The sequence below is a fragment of the Talpa occidentalis genome, unplaced genomic scaffold, assembly GCF_014898055.3.
Source record: "Talpa occidentalis isolate TD23 unplaced genomic scaffold, MPIMG_talOcc4v2.1 talOcc4.6, whole genome shotgun sequence".
NCBI lineage: Eukaryota > Metazoa > Chordata > Mammalia > Eulipotyphla > Talpidae > Talpa > Talpa occidentalis.
The window spans coordinates 93,703,225-93,727,709 of NW_023604972.1; the positions used below are offsets into that span (position 1 = coordinate 93,703,225).

Below are 24,485 nucleotides of genomic sequence, written 5' to 3' on the forward strand. Positions count from 1 at the left end.
CACAATGGAATACAACTCAGTGATCAAAAATGATAAAACCATGCCATTTGTGGCAACATGGATGGAAATGAAAGTGATTATCCTAAGTGAATTGAGACAGGAAAGAAGCAGAAAGAAAAACGATGGATGGTTTTACTTATATGGGGAATAGAGAAACCAAACAAAGGGTCAGACGAAGACAAACTGTCAGACCAACCCTTGAAAGCAGACAACAGATTGGAGACATTCAGGGAAGGGGAAAGAATAAGGAAGGGGAGAATAGAAAACAGGGGGCGGGGAAGGAGAGTACAATAGATGGAGGACTCTGGGTGCTTTGGAGGACTCTGGGTGGGAAAACTATGGTGACTACACCTGAGTGGAGAAATTTTACATAGTGAAAAAATTAACAAGGATTTTTTTCCCAAAGATTTTTTTCTCATTCAGATATGAATTGCATGCTAGATAAGAACCCCACAGAATTCTGATACAAATAATACTGTACTAGGTATCTATTTCTGTGGGGAAAAAATAATACCCAAACTTAGCAAATTTAAAACAATACATTTTAATTATATCATACAACTTCTAAAGTCAGGAATTCTGGAGCAACTTAGCTTATGGTACTGCCTCATTGTCTTTCATGAGAGCAGCAAAAGAAAGAACCAGCAAACAAAGAGGCAATATATAGGATAAGAGAAATTATTTTCAAGCCATATATCTGTAAGGGATTAATATCCAAAAAATATAAGGCACTCATACACTCAGTATCAAAAGAGCTGAATAGATGGTTTTCCAAAGAAGACATACAAATGGCCAACAGGAACATGAAAAGGTGTTCAAAATCACTAATTATCAGGGAAATGCAAATCAAAGCCACACTGAAATGTCACCTCACACCTATTAGCATGTCTGTTATCAAAAAGACAAGATATGATAAGTGCTGGCAGTGATGTGGAGAAAAGGGAACCTTTGTGCACTGTTAGTGGTAATGTAAATTGGTACAGCTTCTGTGGAAAAGAGAATGGAAGTTCCTCAAAAATTAAAAGTAGAACTATCATTATAATCCATCAATCTTGCCTTTAGGGGTATGTATATATATATGTGTATATATATATATAATATATATATATATATAGAGAGAGAGAGAGAAATAAAGAAATGAAATGAAATCAGCATCTTGAAGAGATAACTCTGCATTCCCATGTTCACTGTAGCATTATTTACAATAGCCAAGATACAGAAATAATATGTGTCTATCAATGGATGAATAAAGAAAATTACACACACACACACACACACACACACACACACACACACCCCAGGGGAATATTATTTAGCCACAAAAAGGAAGGAAATTCTTTTTTTTTATAGCTTTTTATGGAACAACGTGGATGGATCTTGATGGCCTTATTCTAAGTCAACTAGACCAAAAGAGAAATACAAATACTATATGATTTCATTTACATGTGGAATCTAAAAATGTTAAACTTATACAAGCCAGAGTAGACTGGTAGTTACTAGGAAGTGAGGTAGGGTGGGAATGTTAGTCAAAGGGTACAAACTTCCAGACATAAGGCAAATTAAGTTATGGGAATCTAATGTTCAACATGGGGACTATAGTTAACAGTACTATTTTATATACTGGAAAGATGCTAAGAAAGTATATCTTAATTTTTTGTACCACACACAAGAAAATAATGATGTGAAGTAATGGATATGCTAACTAATCTTACTATGGTAGTCTTTTCACAACATATATGTTACATTGTATACAGTGTTACATGTCAATAATATTTTAATAAAGCTGGAGGGAAAAAAATCCATATCCTTCAGAAAGGATATGCCAAGAGCACCACAGAAAACTCTTCCTACTTTATACTTTTGCCTAGATTCACTTCCAAAACAGAATTGTTTTACTTAGCAACTAACAATAGAAAACATGTTTCATAGTAGGTTATCATTTTTAGTATGGACAGTAGAGCTATACATGACTAATCATCAGATACTTTGGAAAATTCAGTTTATTTTCTGTATTTTGTGCCTTTGCAACCAATACAATGTATCTGTGTAACAAGGCCCTATGTGACAGCATCATAAAACACTGAAATAGATGGCTCGAACACTGTGGCATCATTTTCAGAGTTATTGATCAAAGAGAGGTTAACAGCTTCACTGGGTTCAACCTGTAAAGAATTGCTGGACTCTGGCTTCCTTCCTCCTGTCTCTAGCCACATTGTCTCCTTTTATGGATTAAGTTCTGGCAGCATCCAAGACCAGGCATGCCCCATACTAGGGATGTAGGAGGAGTTTAGAAGGCAGAGTGCCAGAGTTCAAGCTCTATGTCTTCTGTTGGCCTGGGTCCTGATTTTTGTCTCCTGTTGGCCTGGGTCCCTTTTCTGTCTCTCATTTTCCTGTCCTGGGATTCTCATTCTAGAGCCTGACCTTGCTAATGTGGACTTACTGCCTTGACCTACAGAACCTCCATCACTTCTCACTCCTGCTCTTGTTCCACACTCCCAGATCTGACCTCTTAGGTCTGCTGGCATTAGGTCGCTGCAGTGGATATTTCCATCTGGTCTAACTGAAGTCACTCTCATCTCACACACATTGGCCCATCCTGACATAATCTGGCTCTATGTAGTATATCCATTTCCTCTCTCAGCCTTTCTTGTGGTGTGAAATTTAATGCAATCTCACCACTCCCTTTATATAAACACATCCCCATTATATTAGAGATTTAAACATTTTATTGTGTAAGTACTGTCTGTATATGTCAAAACATTTCCAGCTCTATGTTTTTTGTTATTCCATTCATTTACTCATTTGTTCATTCATTTCTCCTACTCAATGATTCTAACTGAAATTAGTTATCTACCATTTCCTCTGCTTGAAACCTCCCATCTCTGTTACATATGACTTTCCTCTCCATCCAGAGTGGAGTCTATTTCTTCTTTCTTTTAATCTGGCAATTCTGTGATATGCTCTGACATATAGATGCAGCAAAAGTGGTACTCTGCCAGTCACAGGCTGGGACCTTAAATAACCTGGCGACTTCAGCTTTTGCTCTTTTGAGGACCCTGAGTCACAATGTAAAAGTTAAACTACCCTAATAAAGAGGCAGCTGAGGCACCAGACATATGAATCAAGCATCTTGGATCCTCCAGTCCCAGTCAATCTGCCCCAGGCAATACCACATGGAACGGACACCAGCAGAATAGACACCAGATTCCCACATAGCAGAATCAGAACAATGAAATTATTTTTTTTATTACATCAGTAAGCTTTGGGATAGCCTGCAGTGCAGCAAAAATAAAAACAGCAATAAATATGTAACTTCCAAGTAAACAAAGATGGTTCTAAAGTAACCTAAAAGTAAATTGGGGGCAGAGAAGCCAAGTTCTAGGTCTATCACTTATTCTTAGGACTGCATGGTATTGAATTTGATCAAAAGAAAGTTATTGGTTTCAGTAAAGCAGAGCTTCAGAGTCCAGTTTAGAAGGAATTAAGGATAAAGTGATTAGTGAAAAAGTAAAAAAATAGGTAAAAAAAAATAGTTAAAAAAAAAAGGTAGAGAGCAATTCTGCTAGATATTGAATAACAAAGGTATTCAATCCCACTTATATCTCTTATATGATTACTTATATAATCACTAGGGTACTTCTGAAAATGCAGAATCTTGCCCCTTAAAATCCTGGCTTAAGTAAGTTAAATTCTTTAAATTTTGATAAGTTTTAGGAAAAGGAGCTTGTGAAGAGAGTGGGGCTGTAAATTCGCAGAGAAAGAGAATAATCAAAAGAAAAACCAAGACAAGATATAAAATAACCTAACACAAAAGGATGTATTAAATAGTGGATTTCCAAAGAACTTCCAACTGTTGCCTAAAGTCTCAAGAATGAATCTATTGCATGCATATAAAATAGTGTGAAAGAATGTAAGCCAAATTGGAACATGGAATCTTTTATGGGTGGTGGTTTGAGGGCACTTCATTTGATTTTTTTTTCCCACAGTGAGAATATTTCAATTATTAGACAAACAAAAGACTTTTTAAAACACATAGTGAATGTTTAACTAAATAACTTCTAGCAATCATTATATGCCTATTAAATTAAAAATATAATAAAATGAGTAAACTCTATGTTGGATCTAAGGCAAATTGATATAATACTAGAACGTGAACTCAGAGACAGAAAACTATTCATACCTTTTGGCCTAATTCCACTTTAGGATTATACCTCAAGGAAATGACCAGAAAGAAAAGAAGTAGTTTGCACAAAGATGGTCATAGAAATGCTATTTATAATACTGGAAAGTTGGAAAAGTCTCAAACGTTCAACAATAGTGGTAAGGCTAAGCAAACTGTGGTGCATTATCAGGATGGAAAACTATGGAACACTGACTAGTGTGGGGACTAGGTGGGTAAATGAAGTGTTAACTGAAGTTTAATAAAAGGACACAAAATTTCTATGTAGGGATGGCAACTATGCAATTTGAATTAACAAAAATCAAAATAATATGGAAGAATTTATATAGCTATAAGCTTAATATCCTTTCTCCATAAAATTGTTTAAAATCTAGATTTGTTTTCTTGGAAGGGGCAAAGAGGTATCTGGGACTCGAATGTAGTAGAATTAACTACTGTGCTTATTCTTTTAATTTCCTGTGCTCGAGTCTCCAGTGTTCTCCCACTGCAGCAAATGTAGTTAACACCCACAAAAAGTCACTGAGCACATAAGTACTGGGGGAGCAGTTTTAATCAGCGACATTGAGTAGTGTTTTGAAAAAAATGGGTGTGTAGCAAAGGATGTACCAGAAAAAAATGGCAATTGTAGATTTATAGGACGTTTTTCCCCTTTCCTTTTCATGCAACCAAGTAGAGTTACCAAGCAGAATTGATTAATTTCTTTAAAAATATAAACTATCTAAACATACCAAGAAGCAGAGAGAGAGTAAAGTAACATGGACTCAACAGATTTATGTGAGTACCTAGAAGTCCTCTGTTATCCTTCCCCAATTCTATTCAGAGCCCTCTCTCCTCAAAGTGAAACTATTTAGATCTTGTTGTGTGTGTCCTGTCCTTGCATTTTAAAATGTTTTTGCCATATAAGCATAGATCCATAAATAACATAGAATGTCATCTTGCTTGCTTACAGATTGAAATGACTTCATAACATAATAATAAGCAACCAAGAACTCAAGATAAAAGCTTACCATATATTAATATTGTGCCATAATGCCATATTAATTCATATACTTTTTTTAAGAAACAAAATTTCCAGATACAGTTGTAATTCCCTGAACCCCTTTCCCTGATCCTAGAGTTTAATTCATTAGGTTAAACATCCAGCTTTTTTACATCAGATAAGAGGAACACAGTGATAGTAGATAGACAACTAAGAAGAACCCAAGCCCCATTTTGTATTTGCTTAGAATTTATCTTAGAATCTGAAAAGTCATTCCAAACAAAACATGAAGCCATACCCAGAAGATCTGCCGTAGCACATTCTGGAAACCTGTCTATTTCTGTTTCTAATTTCTCAAAAAATATACATAATAATCCACTCGAACTGAAGCCAGTTACTAGAACGTACCACACTGTATTCGTATCTGTGCCCTCAATGTGTCATGACTCAATGAATGAATAGTACCAAGTTTTTTGCTGTTTTTTTTTTTAAACACAGATGGTGTTTGTGACAGCCATAAGAATGTGCCTCTCAGATCTCTGAGTATAACACTGATGGCCCAGGGATGCTGTGTTAGGGATCCAACACACTTTTCACAGGCTTCTGCCAGCCAATGATTGAGTGTAGCAGGGAGACCCAGACCGGCCTATTGCTGTGAGACATGAACCAGCTGACATGTAACTTTGGCTTGAGGACTCCCCACTAGCCCAGAAAACACTTTCTTAGACTGCATTACACTTTCTTACACTGCATTTCACATTAACTTTCTTACACTGCATTACACTCTAATCCCATCTTGGTATCTACTTCTTTGAGGATCTTCTTTGAGGGTGAATAAGTTTGTGCTTTTCACAGGATTTCCTGGATAGGACACATTAATGTCATTAAAAATTAACGTCATTAATAAATAAATAATTAATGATTAATGGTAATGAATAATTAATATTAATGTCATTAATAAATGATTAATTAATGACATGTTACTGTTGTTAATAATTAAGTATTTATCCAAAGATTTGGGATATAAGGCCTCCCTGGCAGTGCAGGGGTTAAAGACAGCTATCAAGCTATCTGCAGCCTCTGAAGTACTAGTTCCTTCCAGCAGGCCAGGGAGCAACCCACATGGCACAGCAGACCTCTCCTACCTCGCCCACTGCTCCCCTCAGCAGCATATTTCAGTCAATCTGCCTGTTTTGCTCCCCACTCTCGCTGGTAAATCCTATCACCCCTCCCCAACCTCTTACTTACACCCCAGTTCTTGTTTGCATAAATAAATCAATCTTTTTTAAAAAAAAGATTTCAGATATAAAGAATAGAATCCTTTTTAAATGATATTAAAGATTTTCATTTATTAACATCTTCAAAACATATTAAATGAAAAACAGTATGCAAAATATTATTTATAGTGAGATCTCACTTTTGTAAATCAGTATAGAAAAAGGTATAAAAGGGTAACACACGAAGGTTTTTTAAATGGTTAATCTCTAGGTTGCATTTAGTTTCTTTGTTTCAGATTTTCTATAGTTTTTCATTTGTCTATAATTAACATAAATTGCTTTTGCAATAACTTTTTCTTTACACTTTAAAGAAACATTGAAGTCCTTAATTAAACACGATACTCTTAGGTACTCTGAAACTTTAAAATCAGATTTTTATCTGATGTAACTTTGTTCAATTCTTACCTCTCCCAGTTGCCTTTCTTTTTTTTTTAACGATTTATTTATTTATGCATACAAGAACTGGGGTACAGGCCAGAGGTGCAGGAGGGTGAGAGGATTCGCCAGAGAGAAAATGGGGAGCAGAACAGGCAGACTGACTGAAATGCACTGCCGAGGGGAGCAGCAGGTGAGACAGGAGAGGTCTGTTGCGCCATGTGGGTTGCTCCCTAGCTGGCTGGGGATCAACTCGTGCTGCAGAGGCTGCAGACAGCTTCACAGTGCGATGCTTAATCCCTGCACCACCATAGGGCCCTGTTAGGTGCCTTTCCTACACCAATGCAATGCCCAGCATTATCCCAGATAATCCTCCACTACTACCTTTGCAGAGCTGTTTGGCATGTACCTATTTATGGTTTTTGAATCTGTCAGAGCTCAATTGCTCTCCATTTGCAGAACTGGCTGAAATGTCACAATGCAGGGCAAAGACTTGGGTTTCCCAAAGAGCTGGATAATGAAAGTTTGAGTTGTCTGTAGCGTAAAACTTGACTTTTGTGAAACAAGAGATGGGAAGAAGTCAGTCAGTCACATTCTCCCTCTTCTCCATTCTATTGAATGGTTTTTCTTGCATATATTTTCTAGCATCCCCTCTGGGGAAGTCCTTCTTGCTGAAGGAGAACACACGGTGAGTGACGTACTGTATCTTATATAGCGAAGCCAGTGCAGTCAGGCATCACTTTGCATAGTCTCACACCTTTCCCCACCTCATTTCTTCCCTTGTTCCTCACTCTCAATTTTTGGGAGTTATAAAATAAGAATACTTGGCCACAAGTGATATAACATAAAATACTAAAAAGTGTGGTTGTGACAGGCAGGACAATGCTCAGATCCTCCTTCAAGAAAGTATGTTCTACCCAACTGAAAGAAGTGGGCTTACCTGACATCTCCAAGAGATAGTAACTTCAGAATTCACTTCAGCTTTTGAATTGAGGTCAGAATGTCTGGAGGTGAAGCCCATGGCTGATTGTGACAATGGTAGGTGAGGTCACTTTCTTCTTGGCTCACCAGGACCCAATGACTGAGCAGGGCAGTGGTACCAGGATGTAGACATTTCTACTGAACTTACACCTCCTCTACCAATCACTGTTTCGGATTTCCCATTGTGCTGGCAGAGATGCCAGATCTGCATCATTGATAACTTCCCTCTGCCTATCCTGCCTCCTCTCTATGACCTTTCACACTCCTCACTCCCTCTTAGTCTCTGGTGTCCAGAGAGCCCAGTGGGCAAGGCTGGATCAGAAATATTCTAAGGAAGTAGGCAGTAAAATTGGATCACTCCACATGACTAGCAATTAGCACCCCACTCAGTGTGTAAGTAGGAGCACAGAGGGACCCAGGCAAAAGATGACAGTCCTAGTTCTATAATTTTCAATGGTATAGAATTGGAACAATGTGCTGGTAGAGAAGAATACACTAGCTGGTGCAATGATCTAGGCACTTAAAAGATAAGGGGACTGATAAATATAAGGAGAATGGAATTGGAGACTGGACATGAAGTCATATTGTCACCCCACAGACTGCTAATGAAAAACTGTGTTCACTGACTTGGTGGTCACTCTTTCAGGACAAGAGAATTTAATATCCAAGCTAGTACCTGAGGGGATGTTGCAAACTTACAGCTAGGGCAACTCCTAACAACCTAGAAAAAGCAAAGGCTTTCACAAAGCCTGAATTTAAATGCTTGTATTGCCAAGATGTACAGAAGAGGAAGAGAGCAAAAGACCCAGGAAAATGGAGAATGCTGAATTAATATGTTACATGAGGCCAAAAGAAGAAATACATTATTCAGGAAGGTTTCAAGGATACATAATTCACCATGTGCATTGGAAATATGTTGACGACAGGGACCTCAGAATGACTATGATGTTCTGTACAGCATTCCTCTTCAAGTCTGGATTAAAGTGAATCCTGAGAAAAGGTCACAGAATTTGGATCACTGATAGCAACAAGGTTGGAGATATCTTGCAGCAATAGGGGACAGTGGTAGATTTTTACTATCAGATATCAAAGGGTCACAGTATCCACAATTATGAGATGATTAACAGAACACAGAATCCTTAGAGGTAAAACAGTTGAGCAGCCAAAAGGCATTGCTTAATATACATAATTAAAACAAAGTAGATGAGAGGAAGATTGAGGGAAGTCACCTCAAAAAATGTCTTTTGCTCAATTTCTGGACCTGAACCAGTTTTCAGATATAGTGCCCACTGACTAACTAAAGACATGGCAGAGTTCCAGTACAAAGAACCCTGCAATACACAGTGCTTTCTCCAGTGCTTCCCCAAGGGACTTAGACTATATATTTGATTGACTACTGTTCACTGGGGAAAGGGAAATACTCAGACATTTCAAGGATTGTTGAATACAAGGTCAGAGTTAATACTGATACCCAACAGATAGAAACTTCATCATGGGCTCTATGTTCAAGGGCACATAGACACCATGTAATAAATGGAGTCTTGACCAAAGTCTAGGTCAACAGGGCCTGTGAACTCAGTTCATATCCATTTCCCTGACTAAATATATAATATATACAAGGATTTATATAATACATAAATATATAATATATATAATAGGGATTTACATAGTATGCAACCACTGATTTGATAAAACTACTTTTTCTATTCCAGGCAGGAAAGGTCAGGAACAGTTTGTTTCAGGACTCTGAGAACTCTCCCACCATCTGTTATAATTTAGCTTGAAGACATCTGGACCATCTGGACATATAACAGAACATCATATTGATTCATTATATTGATGATATCATGCTGGATGAGTAACAGAGTGCTAGCATGAGGGAGATCTTAGTAAAACACATGCACTCCAGAGGGAGGGAGATAAACTCTACCAATATTAAAGTACTTGCCAATCCAGTAAAGTTTCCGCACATCCCATGATCTGGTATATGCCAGGACATCCCCTTCAAAGTAAAGGACACATTGCTGCATTATGCATCCACTACTACAATGAAGGAACTGCAATGATTGGTAAGATTCCTTATGCTTTGGAGGCAACACATTTCAGACCTTAGGGAACTTTTCCAGCACATATATTAGATGATTTGGAATGTGTCACTTTTGAATGGGGCTCAGATTAGAAAATGACTGCAAGAGATTCTGGCTACAGAGCAAGCAGTCCTTCAACTTGGCACAAAAATCTAAGCACACTCTACAGTAGTAGAAAAAGATATGGTGTGAAGTTTATGGAAAATCCTGGTAGAATACAACCAAGGCTCCCAAGGTTATGGAAAAAGATTATATCACTTGCAGAAGAGGATCAAGCACTTTTTGTAAAACAGCTCCTAGAATTCTAATGGGCCTTGATGGAATTGGAGTACTTGCCTTTAGGATACCAAATAATATGAGTCTGAAACTGTCCATCATGAGTTGGGAACAAGTCATAGAGTAAGATGAACCCAAGAGCAATCTATCATAAGATGGAAATACTTCTGGGACTCAGCATGAGCAAGAAAAGAGGACACAGCAAAGGGCATAAACAGTAGGTCTAGAATCCCACAGCATCTATTATGCCCCAACATGGCATCTGCCATGTAGCAGTGTCCCTCCTCAGGGAATCAACTCCCATTCAATCAGCTAAAGGTAAAAGAAAAACTCTTAAGCTTGGTTTATCGATGGTTGATTCAGAATGTGAGTGAAAACCAAAAGTGATTCTGTGTGCATTTTAGCCTTATTCAGGGATGGCTATGAAAGACAGCAATGATACACTGTGTGAAAGACAAATTTTTCTCAAATCTTAACTCAAACCAATGAGTAGAGCTTCAAGAGAGTCACACGGTCATTCTTTGTGTGAAAGGAGAAGTGGCTGAAGTCAAAATGTATATGGACTCATGGACAATAATGAATGGTCAGGGACATAAAAGGAGAAAAATTAGAGTATCAGAGACAATGATGTCTGGGAAAGAGACATGCAGATGAACATATGAGAGTGGATACAAGATGCGAAGATTCATAAGATACAAATATCATATATTAATGATCACCAGAAAGCAAGCACCCACATGTCATGGGCATCAAATAACAAAGGGAACCAAATAACTTCATCAACTGCAATTCACTAGCATGATAGACAAATAGGTAATATGGCCACAGTGTCAGAGGTGAAGCCAATGGGTTAAAAGCCAATCTGAGTGATTGCCTCCTTTGACTTTCACCTCCAATGCCTTAGCCAGCATCAATGGCAAGCCACATGCACAATGCCTAGTCTACAGACATTAAACAATATAACATCCGGCCAGGGGACCCACTTTACAGATTCACTGGTCATGTTAATACTGAATCATCTTAGAAGCTGCTAGCTAAATAGTGTTGGCATGACCTGCTGAGCACAGTTGAAACACCCTATTAAAGGCAACACCCTGCAAGATGGTGGTACCATCCTCCAAATTGTTAATAAATGTCGAATCACAGATCTGTAGATAACATTATGCTGCCAAGAGGAAGAATACATAGGTCCAGGAACCAAGGGGTGGAAGCAGGAAAGGTCTTGCTATCCCCACAGTTCTGGATTTTGCAGGATTAGAGGCCTAGTCCCCAAAATGGATGTGTTCTTGCCAGGGGATAGCAAGATTCCATTGAACTACAGGCTACAGCTGCCACTTGGACACTTTGGGCCCAGGAACCAGCAGGGGAAAAGAGGAATCATCATCTTGTCAGGGGTAACTTACCCTGGGCAGTGGGAGGAGTCAGGACTGCTGTTAGGTAATGGGAGCTGAGAGGAACTCAGGTGAGCCACTTGTAAACCTCTAGTTGAGTACCACTGGTGGCCATGAGAACATCTGTAGTCTGGAGGTTATAGGAGCTGCTCCCCAAATAGTGTTATAAAGCACATAAACATGACATGCAAAGTAAACCAACAGATGCAGGGATGAATCAATCAGATCCTCCATCAAGAAAGGACTGTGGGTAGCTGTCAGTCCCCAGCTGTTCATGTTTTCAGAGTCAGCTTCATGTTTTCATCCTATGTTTTTCTCAGAGTGGGACCCAGTCAATGACAGGCCTAACGATTTCCTCTCAATGGAGGAACTTCACTAAAGAACAGTCTTTGCTCTGGAGCTCCTTGTTGGCCTAACCTGTCCAATCCTGCTTCTGCCCCTTGTCTTTCACAGGTGTTACACCTCCCAACCCCCTACCCCCATAAACTTTTGTATTCCTAACTTCAGTGTTTACTTCTGGGAGAATCTAACTAGGACAGACAGCTCTACTAGGCCTCTGAATCAAATCGTTCTCTGCTTCTAACATGGAGATGTGTGTTCTAACTAACTCATGATTGCATTTTTCTCATAGATTAAAAAAAAAACTACATTATATGATTATTATGAGAATAAAAGGATATGTGCAGAATGCTGTGTAATTTGAAAATTGCTATGTAAACATTAGTAGTTTTTATTAAAAGTACTAAAGAGTACTAAAAGTACTAAAGAGTACTTCAGTAGTAAAAGTACTAAAGAGCAAAAGCATTTCCCAGATTACCTAACAATCCTCAACACTATTCACAATACAAAGCAACACAAAACTGAACCCTCAATTCTTACAGATAATTGTTTTCAAGCCCTTTCAAAGCTGGTATGGTGTAGAACTTTTTCTGTAGCTTTACTTATTCCCAGGGAGTAATTTATACACTCATATCTTGTGTGACAATCAGATACAGACCAAAATAAAGAATTGTAGAATGCTATAGTTGTAACCTGCCCTGGGAATTTTGGTTTGTTTCTTTTCATTTCTAAAATAACAATTGCTAAGCTAGAGGAAACGAGAAACAGTGACAAACCCCTTTTACAAAACACAGTGAGTAGAGTATTGTGGGAAAATACTTAACACCTGGATAACCACAAGCCACTTTTTTCTAGCAATATTAAGCCAATTTTATATCTATGGACAAATATTGCAATTTTAATACATATGAAAGTAAAAATATTTCCTGTAAACACTTCTTTATCATTCGTCCTCAGTATTCATACTTACGTGTAATGTATCATAAGAAGAGAACTATTAATCATATCACTTATTATCAGAAAAACGTTTATCAAAACTTTTCAGCAGAAAAGATGGGAAATGTCTCTATAATGTGCCACTGTTTGCTTAGCTGATGACACAGATTTGCAATGGATTTTCTTTCTTTCTACTTGCATTTCCAAAGGTATATTTTTGATTTGCATTAAAAAGTTCAAATAAATTCAGTTACATGCTTTGAAAATTTATGCTTACACATAAACTGTAAAGAGGTTTAAAAACCAGTGTTTTCCCCTTTTGCTCCTCCTGGCCGAAGAGCTTTTTCCCCCTTGACTGTTTATTCAGATGTGAGGACAATACTGAAGTAACTGTTGTTGATAATGCATGGTAACCCAAATGGTTTTGCATGTTTTTTGGCAGTATGGTTGAAAGCACAGGAGTAATTCCCATACCTACAATATGAGCTGGATGACAAGAGAATGCAATTAATATAAAAAGGGATCATGAGATGCACTAGGTAATTTGAAGAGTGTGTTTTATCACAGTATGACTAGCAGAATTCTTCAGATTTACATGCATGTGCATTTCGGGAACCCTGATAATTTAATACAACATCAAAAGGTCTCAAGTCATTGACCTCACAACGCGGTTCACAGAACAGTACACAATGATGAAACCTGAAGCAATAAAACACTGGTGACCTGGAATGTAAACATTCCTTCTATTAGGACATGACTAAAATTTCATTCAATTTTGTTTTGGGGTTCTACTGGGTTGCCGTCAGACACCTTCCTTTCATATGTTAAACTGGGTCTCTAGGGTATTAGAGGAGAATCCAACAGTTTCGGGGAGGCCAGTAAAGTTTGCCAGAAAGTTCTCGTAATTTTCCGTCACGTTTTCTCTGAGCACAGGAGTGATCCACTCTGCCTACCTCAGACTGATGGAGGCACATTTACCTTTGAGGGTGACTTTAATGACTGGAGTTCTCAAAGTCTCACTTCCTCCTCCTCTGTTCCTCTTTCCTCACGGCTCGGACGTCACCTGCGCGGCGGGACACACCTGTCACTGTCGCCGCCCTCGGGACCCGCGCGCCGCGGGCTCCAGCCCCGGGGGGGGAGGAGCCTGCGCAGAGGTGGGGGCGGGGGACGCCGAGGGGCGGTGCCGGCGCGCGCGGGCGGGGTGTGCGCGCCGCCGCCGCCGCGTCAGCAGCGTGCGGCACGTGCCCATGTTTACGTCCCTCGTGGAGCCGCCGACGTCAGCAGCCGAATGGCAACATTGTGGCGATACTGAGGCTTAGAGTTTAGGAGACGCGTCCGTCAGTCAGGCCGGCGGCGGGCGGTCGGAAAGAAGAGGAGGAGGGGCGGGGAGCTCGGTCCCCGCGAGCGGCGCAGCCCAAACGCACCGCCGGCCGGGATCGCCCACCCGGCGGCCTGCCCGGCTCGGCACGATCCGCGCCTCCCGCCGGGGCGCCGCAGACGCAGCACCGCGGCCTCGCGCGAGGGGCGGCCGGGACGGGCGCGAGGCGCTGCGGCAGCGCGAGGCTTGTAAACAGATCCGGCCGCACGTGACCATGTGAACTACCTGCTTCGGGGACACGTATTGTCTCTCACGAGAGCCGCGCCACAAAGGAGCGCGGCGGATCTGAGCGCGCAGGGGCGAGCGAGCGAGCGGGGAGAGCCGGCGGGCGCGCTAAAATGGCTGAAGGCGCCCAGCGAGGGTGAGCAGGGGGCGCGGCGCAGCCAGCCGGTGAGTCTCGGGCGGGCAGGGCCAGCGGCGCCTCCCCCGCGGCCTGGAGCCAGAGCCACCATGTCGTTCGCGCTGGAAGAGACGCTCGAGTCGGACTGGGTCGCCGTGCGGCCCCATGTGTTCGACGAACGCGAGAAGCACAAGTTCGTCTTTATTGTGGCCTGGAACGAGATCGAGGGCAAGTTTGCAATAACCTGCCACAACCGGACGGCCCAGCGGCAGAGGAGCGGCTCCCGGGAGCAGGCGGGGGCACGAGGGAGCGCTGAACCTGGCGCACCCGCGGCGGATGGGACCCGCGGGCCGGGCAGCCCGGCGGGCAAGGGCCGGTCCGAGGCCACTGCCTCTTCGACTCTGGGGAGGAGTCCGGGGCCCCGGAGGAGCCCGGCCTGGGCGGAAGGCGGCTCTCCGCGGAGCGCGCGCTGCCCTAGGGGGGACCCGCTACTGAGGAGTCCGGTCAGTAAAGGGGCGGAGAGTCCTCTCCGGAGCCCAGGGCGGGCCAAGTCCAGCCCGGTCCGGAGAGGAGCTGAAGGCAAAGATGTGGCGGGGGCCACCGCTGCAGTTGCCCCACCGGCGCCCAAGGAGGAGGCCCCGGTGTCCTCGGTGCGGGTAGTGAGCGCCTGCGGGGCGGTCTCCGAAGAGATCGAGGTGCTGGAATTGGTGAAGGATGAAGCTGCGGCTCCCGCGTGCCCGGCTCTCCCAGACGCGGAGCAACCCCCGCCCGCCGCCGAGCTGGAGTCCCCGGCGGAGGAGTGCAGCTGGGCCGGACTCTTCTCCTTCCAGGATCTGCGCGCTGTGCACCAGCAGCTGTGCTCCGTAAACTCGCAGCTGGAACCGTGCCTGCCCGTGTTCCCCGAGGAGCCCTCGGGCATGTGGACCGTGCTGTTTGGGGGCGCCCCAGAGATGACCGAACAGGAGATCGACACTCTGTGTTACCAGCTCCAGGTCTACCTGGGCCACGGCCTGGACACCTGCGGCTGGAAGATCCTCTCCCAGGTACTCTTCACCGAGACCGACGACCCCGAGGAGTATTACGAAAGCCTTAGCGAGCTGCGTCAGAAGGGCTACGAAGAAGTGCTTCAGCGGGCCAGGAAGCGCATCCAGGAGGTAAGATCTTAGTCTGGGCGCCAGTCATCGCTTTTGTTTATTACCGAGGGCTGGATGGAGCCTCGGTCTGGGCTGTGTGCTTCTGTGACATTTGTTTTTCCCAGGGAAAAGGGACCTGTATACCCCTGCATTCTTTTGAGTAGTAGAAAAACCACAGCTTTCTTTAATTGGCCTTAAGAAGGACTTTTGATAAGTGTATAGATTCCCCCCACCCCCATGAGATAGGTTGTATGTAGTAAAGTGCTCTGTTTTACTAAGTACAGGTCATAAAAGTAAAGCCAATCTGGAAAAAAAAGTGTCCGGTAAATATAAGCTTAATAAGTATCTTCTTGCCCCAAAAGCTCTTTCCAGTAATCACTACCTAGATGTTTTAACCCTTTTTTTCCTGGTCATGTTCATTTATTCAAAGTAGTTTACCTTTTGTGAAACAAAGTTGACCTGTTTTTATCTCCATTTCTATTTTAGCAACAGGCACATTCGCCCCGCCCCCAGTTTTATTGAGAAATAATCAACATACATCACTCTGTAAGTTTGAAGCATACAGCATGTTGCTTTGATTTACATATATTTGTGAATTGATTACCACAATAGGTTCTGTTGACATCGATCATCTTATACAGAGACAAAAAAAAATGAGTTTTCTTTGTGATAAAAATACTTAGGATCCTCTCTTTCAGCAACTTACCTATGTGTTAAAGAGCAGTGTTAACTCTAGACATCTTGTAGGATGTTGTACATTACATCCCTAAGTACTTACAACTGGAAGTTTGTGCCTTTTGCCTACCTCCCTCTAGTTTCCAATTTCCCCCTCCATCCCCATCTCTGGTAACCTCAAATCTGATCTCTTTTTCTATGAGTTTTTTTTTTTTTTTTTTTAAGATTCCACATAAAAGAGAGATCATGTAGTGGTTTTTCTTTTCTGGCTTATTTCAATTAACATATGAACTTCGATTTTAAATGTATTTTCCCCCAATGAGCAGTCTGTCCAAATGAAAAAGCATCTACAGATAACTGGATGCAAATTATTTTTAGAGATCTTCTGCATACTCTGGTGAGTATCTCCAGTCTTCATAGATGGTTCGTGTTTTACTCCTGTTTTAGGTAGAAAAATGGCCCTGGGCAGGAAAATGTTTATTATACTTTTATATTTTAAGAGAAAAAATAGTGCAATTGCTCTTTCAAACTATAATCCTTAAAAATAACAGGAAATAATGTGAGGGAAATTCAGAATGGCTATACAAAGGGAGCTCTACAATGTGAATAATTTGAGGTCATGCCTACTTAAACTGCTGAAAGAACTTTACTAAAAAAAAAAAAGCCAACTTTACAATACACTTAGTTTACCCTAATGGACACTAACAGATACTTTCTCAAAGCATTTTATTATTTTCAGTATTACTAACAGATTAAGATTGAAGTTGGGGTGGGGAAATGCTTGATACTGTGTTGTCCACTGTTCACGTGCTTGAATTTTGCTTATTAAGGCTAGGAAGCTGGAGTGCCCCGGTTTCTTTGTAGAATATTACTTGTTTTTCTTTGCTAGACGTGAGGATTTAGAAACTAATTCTCACTTTTCTCACAGTGCTTTCTTACAACTTACTGAGCCTAGGTCTTCCTGTTTAGTTTATGTTAACAGTCACCCACCTTAAGTTTCCTGGATATGTTTTATTTCAATTTCTAGCATCTCGCTTTTGGGAGCCGTGTTCTATCTTAAATTCTTTTTAGAAGCAAATGAAAGAAATAGTCACATATATTTTCTTTAGAGTTGTGTAAATAAATGTTGACATATATTTCTTTAGGTTGCAAGGACGAAGTCATTGCTTTTTTCTCTTGATTTCTAGATACATGCTATATTGGTTTTTTAAAAATCTTTATTTTTTTAACCCCTAAATGATGTAGTTATGTCTGGTTTTAATTGTATTGATACTGAGAAAAAATAAATTTTCTTTTTTTTTTTAATTCAAATGGGTCAAAAATGAGGGCTGCTGAAAAATGTAGTTAATTACAGTTTTCTGCAACTCTTTCATGGGGGATGGTTACATTTTTTAAAAAGGAATATTTTTTCCTAATTAAGGTTATGTTAACTATAATGTTTTGTTCTCTTTAACAGAGAAAAATTTAAGCCTTTTAAAGGGTCTTTTGTGTTTGGGGAAACAATTCAGAAAGTTTATTATAAACTCATTGAACATCAAATAAATTTTTGGTACCTCATTTAGTTGACTTGAACAGTATTTTAAAAATAGCTATCAAGGATAGGTAAATAGGTCTAGTTATAATGCCCACCATGATTTCTATTGGAAAATGATGTTATGCGACTCAGTGGAAGGAAAGGGTGGTGTGATTAATTAGTGATGTCTGCTGTGGGCAGGATAATGGGAGTGGATAGCACACAAGTCATGTGTTTTTTTGTTCCTGGGTAAATTCTTTGCTCTTACTAGTTCACAGTAGCTTTTCTTTAAGTAAAATCTTCATGAAAGTTGTGTAATTTTTGCATTATTCATTATGTTGAATTAGTAATTATATCTAATTCAATGTTGCTTTCCCCCCCCTCAGTTCTTAAGTTGACTTAACTTGTGGAATTGTCTATAGGTTTTCAAGCTAGGTATACCTGGCCAATCAAGCACGTTCTTAGGTACGTTACTTAGAATATTTAGTCCTTTTTTTTTTTCTTTAATTTCTCTGTTTTGTGGTCTTCTTTTCCCACATTATTCCTTTTCCTACCCATTTAAAGGTTTTAGCTTAAAGACCACACCTGGTTTTTGTTCAAATGATCAGTAAATTGTTGAAAAGAGTGTTTTGTTTTGTTTTTAATAGAACAGACTGTACAACTAGATTGTAAACTTCTCAAGGTCACTGGCCTTGACGTTATTTTGGAATTCTCTTCTTTGCACCTCTTGTTCAGGGCCACACATCTTGTGAATGCTTTTAGTATTGGTGGACAACCAGCACCAGAGTTTTTTTAGTGTTGCAAGAATCTAAAGTATTTGGAAGATGCTTTCTTTTAATGTAAAGTTGTGGGTAACTAGAATTTTATAAATTGATAAAGTAAATTCCACAAAGGATCATGCTACTAAGCAGAAAATCTCTTAAAACTGAAAATAGCTTTCCTAGATAAGGGATGTTTACCTGAGTTTGGTGACTATCTCATAAATTGAGGAGAGTTATAGATGAACTTTAATGGAATACCTTAAGTAGCATTCAAAGTTTTATATGGACAGGAATGTTTGTATTTTTGGAGAGCAAGGCTTTTGTCAAACTCCTAAAGATGTTCTTCAAAAGGAGGCTGAAAATCATAAATTATTTACTTTGTAATCTTAGGGCATACTTATATGGAGGTTTTGCTTTTTTAATTCATTTAGAATTTTATAGAGTGTTATAAGAAGGATTCTTATTTCTTTCTCATTTAAAGAATTAAACCTTGAATTCTCTGCTAAACATTTTTGTTATTGTTCACAAATTTAGTTAACTTACTGGAAATAGTTGTGAAGGGTGATAATTTGTACAATATTAATGAGAAATTACTTTTAGATGACAAGAAATGTAAGGTTGTATACTACTCAGGACCTCAATCTTGAGTGCAAATGAAATGTGAAATTTATTACCTGGTAGGTTTGTCTTGGATTTTTTAGGATTTACTGTAGGAAGTGCTATTTATACAGTGGACACACAATCCCTGAGTGAATCTAGTGCCACCAAAGCCTCTTGGAATGGTTTCATCAGTAGCCTTGGTTGTTGATCAGAGCTAGAATCTTATTATATTGTGTGTACATGGGTGGTCCATATTGTGGCTTACCTATGATGACCTGAGCTTTGTAAATAATGGTTTCTGTATAAAGACAGTTATTCTTGAAATGATTAATTGTGGTGCTTTAAAGACTAAATCTTAACTATGATGGTAGGCTTGATTAAGATCTAAAATCTGTTCACTGTGGAATTTATTATGTGTGTAAAACTGTGCATAATTCTAACTTCTTTCCAATTGAAAACATTGTTTGAGAGCAGCATGAGTTTTCAAAAATAGCCATTTAAGGCCTTCAGTAGACAGAGTCCTACCTAGTGTTTGGAGTCAGCAATACCTGAGTTTGAATAGGACTCACCATTTTTGTGACCTGCTTCTTTATTTAACCTCTTGAAAAACAGGGAAATGGGGAAAATTCTTAACTGATATCATAAGATATAAGTAAGACATTTCAAAAAAATGCTTAAGTATCTGGCACTTATCAAGGAAGCATCCAGAGTTATTTGTTTTTCTTTCATCTAATGAGAATTCTCCAGACTTTTCAACTCAACAGTTCTAGGGAATTGGCATTGCTTAAGTATTGGGCACTCTCCATTACCTATCTCCTTTTGCCCTCCTCTCTATCTTTTGAGATCAGTGATGTTTTGAATTTTATTTAACTGAAGCAGAAGTTGAAACTAGAGAGGCTATATGAATTTGGCCAATCTTATACAGCTAAGGATTGACCAAATTTAGATTCAAACCTAGATTTGTGTTAATTCAGATGTGGTTTTCTGGCATGTTTTGTTACCCTGAATAATGGAGGGATGTCAGAATAAGAGATTGGCAGTATCTTATATTCTAGTCAGTTCTGCGATAACCTCTAAATTAAGATTATACAATACATATGTACCCATTTGTTTTATTTCAAATTAATTAAGGTAAGCATGGTTTGGAATAGATTGGGAATATTGTGTTTTAGAAGGAAGAAGTTTGTCTTGGGTATAAAAGGATGGGTTTATGTTAGATAAGATTGGCCAATTGTTTTCCTTTGTATCTTAAAATGTCTCAGCTTTGGGACTACATCAAATTAAAGAGCTTCTGCACAGCAAAAGAGACAATAACAAAAACAAAGAGAAACCCCACCAACTGGGAGAACATTTTTGCACCCAACACTAATGATAAAGGACTGATCACAAAAATCTGCAAAGAGCTGATGAGACTCAGCAACAACAAAGAAAATAATCCAGTCAAAAAATGGGCAGAAGAGCTAAAAAGAAACTTCTCTGAAGAGGAAATGCAAATGGCCAACAGACATATGAAAAAATGTTCAACATCACTTGTAATCAGGGAAATGCAAATCAAAACTACCATGAGATACCATCTCACACCAGTGAGAATGGCACATATTAAAAAAACTAGCAACAACAAATGTTGGCGAGGATGTGGAGAAAAAGGAACTCTTGTGCACTGTTGGTGGGAGTGCAAACTGGTCCAACCACTATGGAGAGCTGTGTGGAGATTTCTGGACCTACTAAACATAGAGCTTCCATATGATCCAGCAATTCCACTCCTAGGTATTTACCCAAAGGACACAGAAACATCAATTCCAAAGAACACCTGCACCCCTATGTTTATAGCAGCACTGTTTACAATAGCTAAGCTTTGGAAACAACCCAAATGCCCAAAAATAGATGACTGGATCAAGAAGATGTGGTACATATATACCATGGAATATTACTCAGCATTCAAAAAAGATAAACACATGCAATTTGCAGCAACATGGATGGCACTGGAAGGGATCATGCTCAGCGAAATAAGCCAAAAAGAAAAAGAAAAATACCGGATGGTCTCACTCATAGCAGGAATCTAGAAAACTTAAATAAGGGACCAGGAAAATGAATATAAGAAAGTGAAAATCAAAATCAACAAAAAACTATGAACCAGAGACACTTTTTGGGGGTGGGGGGCGGGAGGGGAAGGATTGGGGTCAGAATGGGGCGTTTGCAATTGTATGGGGGAATATAAAAATAAAATTTAATATTTAAAAAAAAAAAAAATGTCTCAGCTTTAAACAGCTCTGACTTCTGAGGCTATTTAACAGAAGGGGCTAGGAGTTCTAAGATGACTTTGCTCAGCACTCCTCCCAATTATGACTTTCCTAACTTTCCTGGAAAGCTAATATTAGTTATAAAACTTTGGAGCCTCCAGTGACCATGTGTTAGGAGCCCTGGAATGCTGCTCTTTCATTGACTGTGAATTATGACTTATGAATGAGCTTAAATAGTAAAAGCAGGCTCAGGAGGTACATTATACAGTTGCAGTGGAGAGATCTGTTCTGCCTGGTACTTATTGACTGCAGTGATTGGAGTCATTGAAAGATAAAATAATACATATTGAAGAGAGGTGGGAGCTGTGGCATTTTAGAACCCAGGAGATTGTCAAAATTGTAACTTGATGTCTAACATAATATAATCCCGTAAAATAATGCAGACCACTGCATTAAACATAGGTAAGAAATAATGAAGCTAAGTGAATTTTGTGAGTTATTCTAAGTTATGACGAAAAACTTGAAAGTTAGAGTCTGTTAAAATAATGACTTAGATAGTACTCGTTTTCTTCAATCCTATACTCAAGTAAACTTTTTGCCATTTTTCATTTCTGAAAAAAGTTAAGTACAGAAAAAAGATTAATATATGCTTTTATATTAGTGCTTATATAAAGAAGAACCATGGAGGCTGGGGACAGCATGACAACCTTGGTGATAATTAATTTATGGGGTGGTTTCTGATGCCCAGTTAACTTGGACATATTAGTAATGTGAGTGCTGTGTGTGCATGCGCACACATGTGTACGTGCATGCATGTGTATTGAAAGGGGAAGGTAGTGAATGGTTTGGTTTGTCAGACATAAGTTTGAATTAGCAATCATCACTCCTCAGATCTTCATGTCTCTTACTCCTCTCAATCCCTGTTTTATTTGATCTTTTATTAACAGGAGAATATTGTCGTAAGTTGGACTTGAAACCACAAGGTGGTTTTCCATTATAAGTTACACGTATGCTTGCTTGTTTTTTTTTTTTTGTAATAGGAAGTTTTCCATGGCTTTTTTCATTCTTTAGTAGAACAGGATCTACGCCCTCTGAATATGCACAGTTGTCTTGGTTGTTGATAGAAGAAAAATTAAACTGCACAAGAACAGAAAAGGTTCTTCATCAGAAAGCTAGAAATTTTTGTGAGTTGTTTTCTTAAATGTGGGAAATTGCCTTTTTATGCTGGAATAATGCTTCAATTTAAAGATATGTGTGGTTGTAACTGTAATAGTCTTTTCAGACTGCACTGAAGTTTTTATAAAGTAGGCTGTGAAATAAAAATAGGTATAATGAAGTAGATATTTTATAGAGAAGAATAGTCTTAAGGGTAAAGTCTTAAAATATCTAGTGGTTTAGAGTTTTGTTTGTTAAAGTTTAAGGGTGATGGCTTAGGGCCTTGTTTATTTTCAACAAATGTTAGTGCATTCAAGTAATGCAGGTACAGGGAAAATACAGTGATAAACAAGAATGGTCATTTTCTTTAGAAGAAATTTTAAATAATACTTGTTACCAAGTGATCTGTTTCTAGGCATTAGGTGAGACAGGGTACTTGTTAAGAAGTGCCTCACTATTTTAATTAGTGTTTAGTGGAAAGAAAATTTATGAACATGACTCCGGAAAATCTGTTTTTGTCCTAATTTTGATACTAGTTGTTTACCTTCAGCTGTCATTTATCTTCTTTGGGCCTTTGTTTCCTGTTTGTAAAGTGAAATTATAGCTTCATTTTTGAGGATCATTTATAGGCACAGTGTAGCAAGGGTAGGGACCTGAGGTTTTGTTTATATGCTAATATACGGGTTTCTGTCTCCCTACTGTAAGGTGACTGAGTCACAGCACTTTTAATGTTGCTAGAGTTTTTAGGTTTTGAGAAAACCCCTAATTCATTTTTGGGTGCAGAGAGCATTAGAACAAGTCGAGTACTTTTTCTTCCTTTTTTGTGTTTGCTTTTTTATCCTCATTTTTTTTCATTACTTGTATTGGAAGTTTTTTTCTGTACTTTTCCTTGTGGTTTTTCACTTCAAGATTGCTTTCTCAATCATTTTTTGATAACTTGCTGAAGTTACACTTAATTATGAAATGAATGCTTAATTACTAAAATTTTTCTCCAATGTTTCTTCCTCATCACCTCCCTATCTAGATGAGTCTCTGTCCCTCCTTTTTTAACACTAAAAGGGCCAGAACTGGAGTGACCTAAGTGTTAAAAAGTATTATTGAAGGGCTAGTTTTCAATAGTCACAGTAACTGATCTTTATTGAGTGCTTAAGGTGGGCCAAGCACTACTCAGTTAGCATGCAGATAGGGAGTTAAGAGATGGGGCTCAAGTGAATTTGAGACCTGGTTCCTCTACTTATAGATTTGTGAATTTGGGCAAGTTACCTAATTCTGTGCCTTAATTTCTTTCTGTATAAGGTAAGGAAAACAATACTGCTGCTTCGTAGAGGAATTTTAAAATAGATAACTCTGTAAAGTATACTTACAAAGGCACCAGATACCTAGGAAACACTTGATAAATGTTAGCTCTTATTAATATTAATCTTCATGTGACCCTAAGTGGTAGGAATTTTACAGTAGAGGAAATAAATCAGAGGTTAGATAAATTTGCCTAAGAAAATATATCTTAAGTATATAAGAGAACTAGATTCAAACCCAAACCTGACTGATTCCAGTCTGCTTTCTTGACCACTTGACTGCATCTCTGTAGAAAGGGAATGAGACTGACTCATAGACTTAACCATCCTCTTACTGAAATACGTGATCAATGTCTCATTCTTGGACAAAACATTAACAGTGTCTGGGGATGGCTGTTCTTGGAAAACCTTCATTATGTACATTTAATCAACAGTGCTGTCTATGATTAAAGAAAATTGTAATCTCAAAGAAGACTAATTCAAATTTGCACTAGTATGTATGATAGAAAAAGCTCTAATGTGAGGGAGAACGCATGTCTTTCTTATACATACTTGTAAAAATATAATTTTTTCT

General features: G+C 39.3%; 1 protein-coding gene across 1 annotated transcript in view; it reads left to right on the forward strand.

Moving 5' to 3' along the window:
* The first annotated feature begins 14,338 nt into the window (after nucleotides 1-14,338).
* The window catches only part of JMY (junction mediating and regulatory protein, p53 cofactor), a 69,915-nt gene continuing 59,768 nt past the window's right edge, over nucleotides 14,339-24,485 (forward strand). The window contains exon 1 of the mRNA XM_037530675.2: nucleotides 14,339-15,693. Within this exon, the coding sequence (XP_037386572.1) occupies nucleotides 14,650-15,693 (1,044 nt within the window). The 5' untranslated portion in view covers nucleotides 14,339-14,649. The remainder of the gene's footprint in view (nucleotides 15,694-24,485) is intronic.